Below are 13,903 nucleotides of genomic sequence, written 5' to 3'. Positions count from 1 at the left end.
GGACTGCAGCCCCACCTGCATCTGGAAAGACGAGAAGTCAGTGGGGGAGGGGCGCATTAGATGGGGTGCCCAGGATGGGCAGGTGCACCTGGGCGACTTCAGGGAACATTTGGGAGCCTTGGTTCAGGGTGGCAGGAGCAAATGCTTCCCAGGAAGGTGAGGAGTCTGGCCCTGTCCGGAAACTTGTGTCTGGCTTAGGAAGGATTCTGACCGGCAGAGGGACGGAGTGTTTTGTTTATTACAGTAGCTTGGGGGAGAAATACTAGGGAGCAGGGAGTAAGGCCAGGTGGAGGGAGCAGATCCAAAGAGAAGGCGTGAGCAAGTGGGGAGGCTGGCCTAGGGGCCCAGGACATGGGAAACAGGTGCAGCAGGCAAAGAGGGAAGGAAGCCACGACAATGCAGTGTTTTCAGGCTTGGGGTCCAGGTAGATAGTGGCACCATTTGGGAAGTAGGTGAGGCGGGAGCAGGTTTGGCCAGTCAACGTGGCGGGCGTGTGGCTGGAGGCTTCCATGCACTGAGGACAGAGGTCTGGAGTCCCCCTGCAATCCTTCCCTGAGCCCAGGACTGAGCAGCACTGAGCCGCGCTTAGGGAAAGAGCACTGGGTCGGTGCTCAGGTGGGCCGTGGGTGTAGGGAGTGCTTGTGGTAGAGGTTCCCATCTCTTAGCTATTCCCCCACCCCTGCCCCATGCTGTCCTGCCCCCCCCCCACCAGACCTTCCTGACTCACGCCTGCAGCCATAATTGCTAGGCTTTCTGATTTTCTTGAGAAGATCACTTTCTCAAGACTCTCTCCTCCTTCCTGTGGTCTGGTTTTCAGCAATGATTTCTGATTCTAAGGCCCCAAAGCACTTTCCATTAACTCCAAGCATTTCTGTCTCTGTCGCTTCATCTCTATAACTCTCACTCTGTCTCCTTCAGTCCCCTCCCCTGGCCCCTGCCCTACTGTCACCTCTGGTCACCTCACAGGGGTCTGGGCTGGGAAGGAAAAGGGGTACTCACGGTGACCATACAGCTTATCCCCCCACGTCAGGACGTTCTGAGGGGTAGTCAGTGCAACCATATAGCTTATCACCCACGTCAGGACACTCTGGGGGTGGAAGAGGCTCTGGAGGTGATTATGTCGGAATCATGGGCATAAAGCGGACATCTGGTCATCAGGGCTGAGTGGTCTTCAGGCCCAGCGCAGCCACAAACTCTCCTCTTGATGGCCAGGTGAGGTAGATGCTCCATCGCCTTGTCTGTACCTGTGGTTCTCACGGAGGGGGGAGCACCCTAAGGGACTTTTGGAAGTCCTAGTGGAATTGGGGCTGGGGGATGCCACTGTCCCATCTTAGAGAAGGAACTCCACCCAGTGCCCTGGAAGAAACACTGCTGGAGGCTGAGAACCCCTCGGTGCTTTTAAATACAGATGTTGACCCACAGTTCTGTGCAAACACGTGTACACTCTCACTCTAGCTGAAGTGGACACTCATCTCTGCAGGAAGAGGCGTTTGGACAGACCATTCAAGATGGGGTGCAGATTCCAAGCACCCCCACTGCAGACAGCCTCTCCTTGGGATGACTGTGGGTCCCTGGGCTCTGGGCTGGGCTGCTGGCTTCTTCCTGCCCAAGCTTCTGCTGTGGGGCCTGATGTACACCAGCTTCCAGCATCCTGTCTCCAAAGCAGTGGACTTTGGGGGTCACTTTACCCCCCGGCCCGTTTGGTGGTTCAGCCCCTTAGCAGGATCTCCAACATCTTTCACAGGATCCCCTATGAGGCAGAATCAAAGTGTACCCAAATCAGCTTCTGGGAGAGTTGCCCCAAGAGTTATATCCATTGGGATGTCACTGGGTGCCCAAGATGCATCTCTTTCCTGTCCTCAAACTAGCTGTCATCTCTTTCTCCAGCCCTGGAGGGGGGAGGGGCACAATGCCAGGCTCCCCGGAGTGTGCAGTTATGACCCCACCAGGAAGCATCCTGGCCCTGGCTCATGGGTGCAGTGCTCTGATCTGCTCTGGGGCTAGGCCTGACTCCAAGGGAGACTGGAAGTGACCAGGTGACAGCCATGCCCAGGACCTGCATTGCTTCCAGAGGTCCAGCTGGCATCTGTGGGGAGTGCAGGGTGGGAATCAGTTTTGGATGGTGGGGTGTGTCTACAGTGCTCACTACAGGACGTCAGAGGCCCTGGGCTGGGGTCACCAGGGTCCCCAGTGCATGTGGCTGTAGACTTCAATGACAAGCTTAGCTCTATGGTCAGGACAGTTTAACTAAGTGGAGATTCTGTGTCTACAGTCAGTCAGTGCAGTGGTCTTCCACCAGCCACAGGAAGGGCTTGGAGACACGCTGCTGGCCCAGCCAATCGGCTGCAGGGGACAGTGGCACTCACAGTCCCCGTTCCCCCCACTGAGGATCACTTAGGGTGAAGGTGCTTTGCTTTGGAAATTCCACTGCCCCGGGACTCTGCAGAGCTGGCTGCAGTCTCCTCCTTCAGGGACATCCTAGTCATGGAGTTCACATAGAGTGAAAGATTTTCCAAGGCCCAATTCGTAATCCTAGGATGAGTGGCGGTGGGGAGGGAGGGTGAGTGATCCAGGGGCTGTGAAGACCCCCCAGCCCGTGTATGTGTGAAGGTGCTGTGGTGAACCCTGAAACACAAGTCAATTTAAAAGCATTGCTGAATGAACAGTCACTGTGTCCATGTTCCTCTACGTGAGGCCGCGAGAGGCGCTTCTGGATTGTCCGTGCGGATGAGCGTTTGCCGTTACAGGTAGTCCCTGACTTACGATGTCTTCGGGTTACGACCAACCACACTAACAACCTTTTTTTTTTTTTTTTAATTGTACATCTTATCATTGGTAATACGTGCTACATATAGTGTTGCAGTGTGTGATTTTCTGATGTCATCATTCTCCGATGTTCACTCCCAAATGTTCAGTTTTATGATTTACTGTTCAAAATACTGCTGCATAGCAGGCTATGGCAGTGATAATGAAAACTTTAAAAAAATGAGGGACTGACTGACTTCGGAACTGACTCATGATTGAGCGGTCTGTACAGAACCCTGTCGTAAATCGAGGACTACCTGTATTTTGATACATCAGGGCTGTAAGAGGTAATTTCCATAACCCAGGTGAGATGACTGCAATACTTAAAAATACTTACCCAGCATCAAATATTTTGGAAGCAAAGTTTAGGAAGAGGAGGGTGAAGGGGTGTGGGATGGAAGAGGGCGACTGGAGGAAGGAAAGGCAGAAATGGGGGGCAGAGGGAGCAGAGGCAGGCACTCATGGCTGGACAGTAGTTCATGTCCCCGCTATATGCCCGGCCAAGAGCAGGGAGTTGCTCAGGCCAGAGCGCCTCTGCAAAGAAAGGGAGTGATTCGGGAAGAGAGAAGGCGCAATTCAAGTTTCTGAAACTAACACTAGATGGAGTCAGGATGAATCAGAAGAAGTTAGACTCAGAAGAAACAGTTAGGAGCAAGGAGCCCATTTTTCTTAGGAAATCTTTGCATGTGCTTTCTGTCATCTAAGAACAAGTCAATGAGCATTCTCTTCTGTTTTGCAGACGAAACCACAATTCCTCAGAAAGGTGAGTCCTCAAAGTGATCTCTCCTCCTGGGAGGGCAGCACCCGCCTCCCACCACGCTGGCAGCCCTTGTTATCCTCTCTGTCACCCCAGGCACACTGACGGGCGGGGGTCTCTAGCCCTTGGCTGGAAGACTTGGTACCAGGAGGATTGCAGGCCGAGGAATCAATACCTCTTTGGGGCATGTGCAGAAAGGCCTGATATGGTGACACCTGGGCAAGCTTTAAAGTGAAGACATGGAGGCATTCGCCCACTTAGAGCTGAGAAATAATACGCTCAGCTGCCAACCAGAAGGTTGGAGGTCAAAGTTCACTCAGGGGTGCATTAAAAGAAAGTCCTGGCAGTCTAATTCTGAAAAACCAGCCGTTGAAATCCCTTTGGAGCATAGTTCTACTTTGACACATGGGGCCACCATGAGTCAGAGCGGACTCAGTAACGACTGGCTTGATAACAGCAGAATAATTGAATTTCCCTTTCATTTATCAAGACCTTTTCCTTGACAGTGATCAAACAGCCAATTTAGTCCATTTGATGAAAAAAAAAAAATTCCCAAAAGTCTTTTATGTGTCCTCAAGATACTTTATCCACTCAAATTTTTGCTTTACAAAAGAAAAGTTAAAATTTTTTTTTTTTTTTTTGCTTTACACTGGTGCTTTGGGGTCTCCGAGTAGACAGGCTGGAGCATACTGTGGCCAAGGCCTGCAGGAGGGTGAGGTGACCTTGGCTGGCCAGCTGCGCACCACTGCTTCCAGGGAAGGAGATGTGGCCACGGGTTTATCTGAATCATTGTTTGATGGCTCAGATCCCCTAGGCCACGTTTCCTGCACTCGCCCCTCAGGCAGACACTGGTTTATGTCTCATCCTTGCCTTCCTGCCCACACGCGTGCACCCAGAATGGCAGCTTCACTGAGAATTGGCTCCTTGCTGGACCCTCTCAAGATGGTCAGACAGGGCTTGGGGCAATCTCTTGTCCCCCACACCCTTTTTTGAAAAATCTTCAAATATACAGAAAAGCTGAAAGAGTAAAAACTCATCCACTTTCACCTAGATTCCCCCAGGAGCATTCGGCCCCCTTTGCTTTATCTCCCTGTACATACTGTTTTGCTGATCTATTTGGAAAGCAGCGTAGATGTTCTGAGACCTGACTCCTAAATGCATCATTTTGCATCTCCTACGAACTCACAAATGCATCTCCAGGCCTGAGAAAATTATTCCATAACTCAGCAATATCTGTTATATACCCCGTACTCAAATTTCTCCAAGTGTTTCAAAAATATCTTTTTTAACCTTATTTTTCCAGTCCCAGGTCCATTCGAAGTTTTTACCCGGCATTTGTTTTTGTCTTTTTTTTTTTCTTTTTTTAAGCTTAACAGAGTATTGCCTTTTTTCCCCATGGCATTCTCAATTTTGAAGTACCCAAGGCAATTGCGTAACATCTCATTTTCTAGATTTGTCTGATTATTTCTACCTGAGTAGAGACAGATTGAAGATTTTGGCAAGAATACCACGGAGGCAACGTTGTCTGGAGCGTGTAATTCCAGGCTGCCTCTGCGTGGGATCACTTGGTTAAGGAAGCAGCTGCTAAATCTCTGCTTTATAGAGAGAAAAGTGCCCCTTTGTAATTAATATAGAGAATCTGAAAGGTGGTGCTTTGAGGCCATGTGAATATCCCAGTGACGCAGTGGTCAAGTGCTTGGCTGGTAACTGGAAAGTTGGTGGTTTGAACCACCAGCCGCTCTTCTGGAGAAACATGTGGCAGTCTGCTTCCGTAAAGATTAAAAAAAACGAAAACCAAACCCAGTGCCCTCGAGTCAATTCTGACTCACACCGACCCTATAGGACAGAGTGGAGCTGCCCCATAGAGTTTCCAAGGAGCACCTGGTGGATTTGAACTGCCTACCCTTTGGTTAGCAGCCGTAGCACTTAACTACTACTCCACCAGGGTTTCCCCATAAAGATTACGGCCTTGGAAACCCTGTGGGGCAGTGCTACTCTGTCCTACAGGGTCACTGTGAGTTGGGATTGACTTGATGGCGACAGGAACCAGCTTTTACCCAATGATTTTGTATCTGTAGACCATCCTTGCTTCAATCAGTAGCATTGTTGGCTACAACACGCTGACTCTCTAACTTCAGTGAAAGCTTGGTGGCATAGTGGTTAAGCGTTACGGCTGCTAACCAAAAGGTTGGCACTTTGAATCCACCAGAAGCTCCTTGGAAACTCTAGGGGGCAGTTCTACTCTGCCTTTTAGGGTTGCTATGAGTCAGAATCTACTCGTTGTTGGGTTTTGGTTTTTTTTTTTTCTTCTGTGGAAAGGGCTTTCTTCCCCCACCCCCGTTTTTCTCTTGCTTGGTGACTATCATTACTATGGACTTAAGTGCATTGTAACCTGCTCCATTATGATTTTTTTCATGCTGAAATGGTCCCACATTTGGCTAGTGTAAGTCACTTTTTAGTGGCTCCTGTGCCCTTTTGATGGGTCCCCATTAGTCTTTGGGCACTTCTAGACTTCTGACACAACAGCGTATTCTAGGTTCACCTTGCACTCTCTCTGCTCCCACCTGTACCACCCACTTTCCCAAGGACTCCTGGTTTCTTTTAGCGCGGAATAGTTTTTAGAAACCAAGATCTGGGCATAAGGTGTGCTCACGGTTACTTTTGTTGCTTCTGGGCCATTCCAATGGACAGAGTTAGGAAACATATATTTAAGTCACACATTCAATGCCATAGGGCTCTTCCTAAGCTGTCCCCACTCCATGTTTCTATCTTGCTTCCTCCAAAATGAAAATCCTGATTCTCAACCATATAGATATTTTTACTCATTTGCTTTGTCCTATAACACACGCAAAAAACTTCCAGAATTACAGCAACATACAACTACCAACTGCAGACCTGTTTACTAAATTGAAGGTTTCTTCACAGTTCTTTCAGTCCTCAGAATCTAGCCCCCTAAGTGTGTGCAGCAGGAGTCCTCTGCGTGGTTGTTACACACTTGACAGAGTTAAGGCCATTTGTTTTAGCTTGCATCCTATTTTAATGCTCCCTTTTACAGATTTTTAAATCTAATTTAATTTTCAAATACGTAAAACATTACATGCTTCAAAATTAAAAATAAGCAAAAAGATAAACTCAGAGAAATCATGCTCCCATACTGGTCTACCGTACCCTGTTCCCACCCACTGCTTTTCGGTAACTCTTTTCAGTAGTTCCTGGGATACCCTTCCTGTGTTCCTTTTATAAAAATATATTCAAATTTTTGTTTTTACATATACATAATATTTTTCTAGAACTTTTGTAGTTTTATTTTTTGCCTAGATCTCTGATATATCTGGCATTTATTCTGGTGTATAGTGTGAGTTATAGATCCAATTTTATCTTTTCCCAAATGGTAATCCAGTTATTTCAATATTATTTTTTTTTAAACACCCTAATTTCCCCAGGAATCTGGCTGCCACCATAATATATTCTAACTTTTCATATGTACTTGGACCTATTTCTAGAATGTATATTATTTTCCAATGGTATTTATGATTATTCATGTGTGAGTACCACTTTTTTTTACTTATAGAAGCTTCATGGTGTGTTCTACTGTCTGCTCTTCCTTTGCAGGGCTGGCCTAGCTATTTTTGCACAGTTAATTTTCCATGTGAACTTTCCATTCAGTGTCAGACTCTATCTACTGAACAAATGTCTTTATATTTTTGCTGGGGTTGCATTCTGCTTGTATGTTAAATTGAAGAGAATTGACTTCTATACGATATTAAGTATCCTCCAAGAAAAGCAATTTTTTCAAGTCTGTTTTTGTGTGTTTCAAGAGAGTTTTAAGATTTTACTCTTAAGGATTTTTCACATTTCTTGTTCAGTTCATTTTTAAGTATTTTATGTTTTTTGTGCTTTGGTAAGGGGAGTTTCCCATTATGTCTCCTACCTAGTCAATGATGCTATATTGATTTTTTTTTATATATGTTAACATTATAGCTGGTTATTTTATTGAACACTTTTATTGTCTTTGCTTTCTCCTTGATTCCTTGAGTTTTCATGATATTATATCATATGCCAAAATGTAGATCTTCTTTTCCAATTTTTATGCCTCTAATTGTTTTCTCCTCCTTAACTGCTTTGGCCTAAACCACCAATGTTAAATAATAGTGAAATAGTGGGCATACTTGCCTTGCTCCTGACCTTGGTGGGAAATCTACTAGTGTTTTTCACTAAGATGTTGGCTATAGGGCTCAAGTACACATATTTTATCATGTTAAGAAAGTACTCATCAGTTTCTATTTTATTGAGTTTTTCCATTGGAAATGTGTGTTGGAGTTTGTCAAGAGTCCTTTCAGGCATGAACTTAGCCTCCACAGAATATCCCCTGGGACTGTCCCAGGCAAACCAGTATATATGAGCATCCTCGTTCTTGGTTTTTGTTCCCATTGTTCTTCTCTCCTTGTTGATCTAGATGATTTTTGGAAGACGTAGTAAGAGATTTGGGTTTAGGTAGCCACTATCATCCCACAGATGTCTGAAATCTCTTGCTCTTTCTCTTGATATCCAGCCTGGTCTGCAGCCTAATTCACCAAATAGCCCAGCCAGTAAATGCTACCCCAATCAGAGCCCCTCTTATCTTCTCCTACAGATACACCCATCTCCAGAGAACAACCTTATCCACGCGATAGCTCAGCAGGTGTCATGTCCCCTTGCTGTCAGGGATGGGACTGAAGAGCTGCTCTCTTGGTTGCCTACATCCCCACAGTTCTTGGCCGGCATCAGTATCTCAAGGGCAAGTGCTGGCGAGGTCCCAGTTGCCACTGAATCAATTTCGACTCATAGCGATCCTACAGGACAGAGTAGAACTGCCCCATAGGATTTCCAATGAGCAGCTAGTAGATTCAAACTGACAACCTTTTGGTTAGCAGCTGTACCTCTTAACCACTGTGCCACCAGGGCTCCATGAAGACAATAGAAGAAGGGATTAACTCTGCTCAACTCCTGGCTCTTCAGACCAGCAGACTTAACCATTAGTTTTCCTGAACCCCCATCTTTTAAGGGAAGTGCACAAACACCTGACAACGGCATTTGAAGTATTCTCTTGAAATCCCTTCCTCCACTTCTCTCTCCTGTTCCCCCTCACTTTGCCTTGTTTGTTTCCAACTTAGTTTATTGTTGAGTTTATTGCATTTAAGCTCTATAACCCTGACTTTCCCCTGTGCCTCTGGCCTCCAGACATGGGGTAGGTATTTGTTGTCCCTTTTATGGTCTTTGACTTGGCTTGTCCCATAAAGGCTTAACTCTGCCCTGCCTTTCTGCTGTTATTGCTCCTTCTTCCATCAGGAAAAGTTTAGATACCAATAGACTATGACTAAGTGTGCACAATAAATGACATATACCATTATGCAGCATTCAATTAAGCATAAATATATCATTCTATTATAATTGTAGCTGGTGGTCATGTGACACTACAGTGAAGTGTTGGTGTAGCCCCCAATGTCTCTATATGAAGGTATTGGGGAGTCTTAGCTGCGAATAGCCACAGCAGTGTCTCTGCCCCACTTTCAGCCCAAGCTCTATTGCATCAGTGTCCGATTTGGTGACCTTCTCGTCTCTTCTGTATTCCTCTTTTCTTTGTTTATATCTCCCATACTGCCATTCCCTCCTGTCCAGGCTGGTACACTAGTACAAAGAAGTTTCTGTAACAGCTTACAGTTCAGATTTTAAGATGTCAGTTACCAGTTATATCCCCATAGATCTATTTACATTGTGCTTTTTTTGGTAGCACCTGACAGATATGTACAAATGCTTCAACTACAGAAAGTGAGAGTGCCCCCCACAAACCAAATATGCCTATGGACCCCTGAGAGTGGCTTCTTCCTTTCTGGTTACCAAACTGGGTGAGGTTTTGTGGTGTTGGGCTTGGCAGACAGAAAAAAAATTCAGGTTGAGCCCTGTCTAAAAAATGCCCACCCCATTATCCAGAAGACATTGGTTTTCAGGTTCCTTTCTATGTTGCACTAGGAAATGTCCCGCCTTGCTGGGGTTTGCTGATTAATGCTTTCATAACTGCTTAATTGTGTGTTGCATAATTACATGCACCAACTAGTGACAACCTAGTTATTCTGTTGCCTTCTAGATAGTTCTCTTCTTTTTCAGAGATGCCCAGGTAATTGAGCTGTAACAGAGCGCCCTCCTCAGGAGTAGTTCAGCAGTCTGGAAAACTGCCCATGATTTCCATTTTGGGGGATTTCTTGAATTTTAATGCTAAGGCTGGTGATTGACCTACACGAAGAACTCAATTCAGGAGACAAGTAGGAGAAGGGACAGAATCTACAGTGCGTCTACCCTGAAGAAACGTATTGCTCCTCTTCCACAAGACTCTGGGTGCATATGCTGAGGCATGAACACTTTATCTAGATGTAGGAAAGGATTTAAGCTAATAAATCCACAGCATCTATCCCGAGCTCCCATGAAGGAGTGGTTCACGGCAATGGAACCTACCCGCAGCAATGGCTCACGGAAACGGGAACCAAACCCATGACTGAAGCCTCCTTATCACCAGTCTTACAGATAGTTAAGCAGCATTTTCTAGAACAGTTAGCCTGATTTCTTAGCTTCCAGGAGAATGCTACTTCAAACGCAGGCCAAAGAACATCCAGGGACACTGAAGCATGGAGGCTGTGACCTACCAAAGGGGGGAAATGGTGGGCTGTACTGAGGTGAGAGGACGTGCAAAGAAATGAAAGAGGGGCTTGATGGCCACGCAATGGGCCTACCGATCTTCTGGGCTAAGTAAACAATGGAGCTAACAAAGGGTTAAATGAAGAAGCAGCTTCAGTGTTTTGTAGAGAGTTATGCAAATATAAATGATTATTGTTATCCTTATATAATTATTCTGTGATTATTATTACCATGTGCATAGCTTATGCACGCAGGCATGACTTGCAGAGGTTGAGGAAACCCACATCATTCTCTTATTGCCATCGACCTTGTGTCCCTGACCCTTGTCAACACTCCTCCCCTGTGATATTAGCCCTGTGTTGCTGGGACTGCATAGTGAAAAGCTCCAGGTGGACGGGTGGGCTGATTCTCCTTGGATTGGGTCCCCCTCCAAGTGTAAAGAATGATGAGCTCTATTTCACAGCAAAGTGCTCTGTTACAACAATTTGCCTGGATTCTCAGTGTGTCTTTTATCTGACTCCATAACAATGTTGTTCATTAGCCGCCTTTGTTAACTGATAACCTAAAGCAGTAACAAGACACTCATAAGCAATTTTCTGTGTGTAAAAAAAAAAAAATTTTTTTTTTTTTAGGATAAAATAAACCATCTTGTAAGGTGTCTGCTAATTGATTTGCTTCTCCTAGCAGAACTTTAACTAGCAGAGACACTTCCAAGTGGAAGGTGAGTGCACCTGGACTCTCAGGAACCATCTCCTTTTCTACAGACCTGAGAGAACCTGGAGTCCTCCACCTCACCGCCGCTCTCCCGGCACCGCCGCTGGGCTCTGTTTGTGTTTTAGCCCCACACGCATGTTCCTGTTTGAAGAATAGAGAGAAGTCGGCTAAAGACAAGTGCTTTTTCCTCAGGGTAGACAGGCTGGCATGCCCCAGGAGGCATTGTGCATTGGGGGGCCTACCTGGCTTACACCCCAAATCTAAGCTCAGTGGTTTTCATCTGCTGCAGTCCTGCTGGAAGCTCTCTGAAGCCCCTCTTAATAGCCTCTCGTCATGGGACTAGTGCTGGGCTGGGGCTTCCAACAGGCTCTCAGAAGTGTTTGGGAGGAGTCACAAGATCCCATTCTCTCTGTTGGTGAAACAGCTTGAGTGATTCAGGCTTTGAGACACAGCTGCCTCACACTGTGGTTTGGGAATAGACTTGCAGAGGCCAGGGGCAGGAACAAACCCTGTTGTCCGTCTCCAGTAGGTCCTAGAGCCACAGAAACACACACAGGTCCTGGAAAGCCCGCCATGGCAGGCAGAACACCCTGCCCAGAGGGTAGGGGCTGACAGCACTCAAATGCTTAGAGGAAAAGCCATCCCAACATGGTCGAGGAGGCTGCAGGGGGCAGCAGCTAGCCAGGATCTAATGGGGTAGCTGTGGTTTGGTGCCTCAGGATCCAGTACCTGGAGGAGAAGGTGAGATGGGAGAGACTTTTCTGGCAAGGTTAACAAATTAAAAATATGTATAAATCTATATATCAATAAATTTAAAATATGTATAAATTAAATTACAGTCAATACATTTAAAATTACCTGTGTGTGTATATATACTCTGTGTGTGTTAAAAGTACAAATATCACAGAATTCCAAGAAACATATGGGGGTTTAAAGGAGTTAATAAATGACCTCCCTTTTCATCATCCAAGTTTGAAAATGACGAAGAGTTAGGCAGGTGGAGGTTATTCTGATTTCCAAATAAGTCATGACAAGTCAGTATCAGTTGCCACCTCTGGGGTTCTGTGTTGCATCCTTGCCACAGTTAAGTGAGAGATGAGCGCAGCTTGGATTGGGCTGATGGCAGCAAGGTGATGAGCATGGATGGGTTTGGGGTGGGCTTTAGAGGTGGAGATGACAGGACTTGCAGATGGATAGATTTGGGGGAGATGAGGGAAAAAAGACTGAAGCATCACTCCTAGGTTTTGGTTTGCATAATGGTTTGGGTTAGAAGAGGGTGCCATTTATTAAGATGTGGAGAACTGGAGGAGTGCTAGGCTTTGGGACGGTTTCTGAGTCGGGTCTTGGGCCTCTCACATTATGCTGCCTGTTAGAAAGCCCAGGGACCGGCTGCGTTTGGAGAAAGTGAAAGTCACATTCCTGCAGGTGCTCTGACTTTTGAAACGAGGCTAAAAATACACTTGTCAGAGATTGTTCTAGAACATGCTCTGGAATTCGTTAGAGAAGGCAGGGAGAATTGGCCTGGAGGAATTGTAAGGCTCCTCTCCCTGAGATGAATGCATAGAAGGAGTTGCTTACACAGAGTGAGGATGTCCAGAGCAGAGCTTGAAGATGCTAGCAGAAGGCGGGAGAGGTACCTGGGACATGAAGCCTAAATGGGGCAGGTCCCGGCTGGAAGAGGGATGGGAGCCTTGGATCCACAACCAGTTCTTCTGTGCTCAGGACCTATCCTGCTGGCTAATTCTTCCTCTTTGGAGTCTCAAACTTGTCAGAGAAGTTCGTCATCCTTCAAAGAATCTGATTTTCATGAGAGCATATCAGTGTATGACAAACCTGTGGCCCAGCTACCAGACTACATGTTCAGAACCAGGGAAGTCACTCCAGCGACAGGTGCATCAGCCCACATATCAGCACACTTGGGGTCCTGGATTGTCAAGACTTGTCATTTTCCTCTCCGTTTGTTAACTCAGACTTCGGAGGTTCCATTTCTGAACAGTGCAGGATGGCGGTTGGGAGCACATGGCTGGAGCCAGGCTGTATGCGTTCAAATGCTGCTTTGTGAGCTGGGCAAATGATCCAAAGTTCCTATGCCTCAGTTTTCTCAACTTTAAAATAGGCTACTGGTTGTGTTCGCCTGCCAGGGTCTTGGTGAGACTGACAGGAGGTGACGCACCTAGAGCTCTTAGAGCACCGTATGACAGCACTGTCATACGCTGATAACGTCTGATGTGGCCAGCCTGGGTTATGGATTTGGTCAAGTTCTACCACCTTCTGAAATTCAGAAAAGGTGAGATTAAGGAAGGGTTCATTCTTAAGGGCAAATTTCTTTGCAGATTTTTTAAAACAAACTTTTCATTTTAGAACACTTTTAGATTTACAGAAAAGTTTCAGAGGTAGTTCAGAGAATTCCCATATGCCCCACCCCAGCTTCCCCTATTGCTAATATCTTACGTTAGTATGCCGCATTGTTCTCAACTAATGAACAAAAAGATGGATGCGTTGTTGCTAAAGGCTATACTTCATTCAGATTTCCTTAGTTTTTATCTAATGTTAGTTTTCCGCTCCAGGATCCCATCCAAGAAACCACATTATATTTAGTTGTTATATTCCTTAGGCTGTGCTAGTTTTTCAGACTTTCCTTGTTTTTGATGGCCTCAACATTTTTGAGGAGTACTGGTCAGATATTTGGTGGAATGTGCCTCTGTTGGGAATTGTCTGACGTTTTTCTTATGAAGAGATATTTCTTTTAAGCTGAGATTAACATAAAATTGATTATAATCATATGAAAGCTATGTGTTCACTAATCTTTATTGTTGTTCATATAAATAAAATTAGCCAGATAGCTGACAAACCTTACTTAACTCTGAACTGAGTACCAGTTAAATTAGAGTTGCCTCTGGCTCTTCAGATTTTCAATGGTTGATTTTTTGGAAGTAGATCGCCAGGCATTTTTTCCAG

The 13,903-nt window shown here is 45.9% G+C and overlaps 1 protein-coding gene across 2 annotated transcripts in view; it reads left to right on the top strand.

Annotated features, from left to right (window-relative positions):
• Positions 1-10,913, top strand: part of TMEM273 (transmembrane protein 273) — a 53,834-nt gene extending 42,921 nt beyond the window's left edge. For both annotated transcript variants that reach the window (XM_049855403.1, XM_049855402.1), the window contains exons 5-6: positions 3,545-3,568; positions 9,707-10,913. In XM_049855403.1, the coding sequence (XP_049711360.1) occupies positions 3,545-3,568; positions 9,707-9,731 (49 nt within the window). In that variant the 3' untranslated portion in view covers positions 9,732-10,913. The remainder of the gene's footprint in view (positions 1-3,544; positions 3,569-9,706) is intronic.
• The last annotated feature ends 2,990 nt before the right edge of the window (positions 10,914-13,903 follow it).

This window comes from Elephas maximus, chromosome 16 (assembly GCF_024166365.1).
Source record: "Elephas maximus indicus isolate mEleMax1 chromosome 16, mEleMax1 primary haplotype, whole genome shotgun sequence".
In the NCBI taxonomy this organism is placed as follows: domain Eukaryota; kingdom Metazoa; phylum Chordata; class Mammalia; order Proboscidea; family Elephantidae; genus Elephas; species Elephas maximus.
The sequence above is the reverse complement of the archived record's forward strand: the minus strand, read 5'-3'. Positions and strand labels throughout refer to the sequence as shown.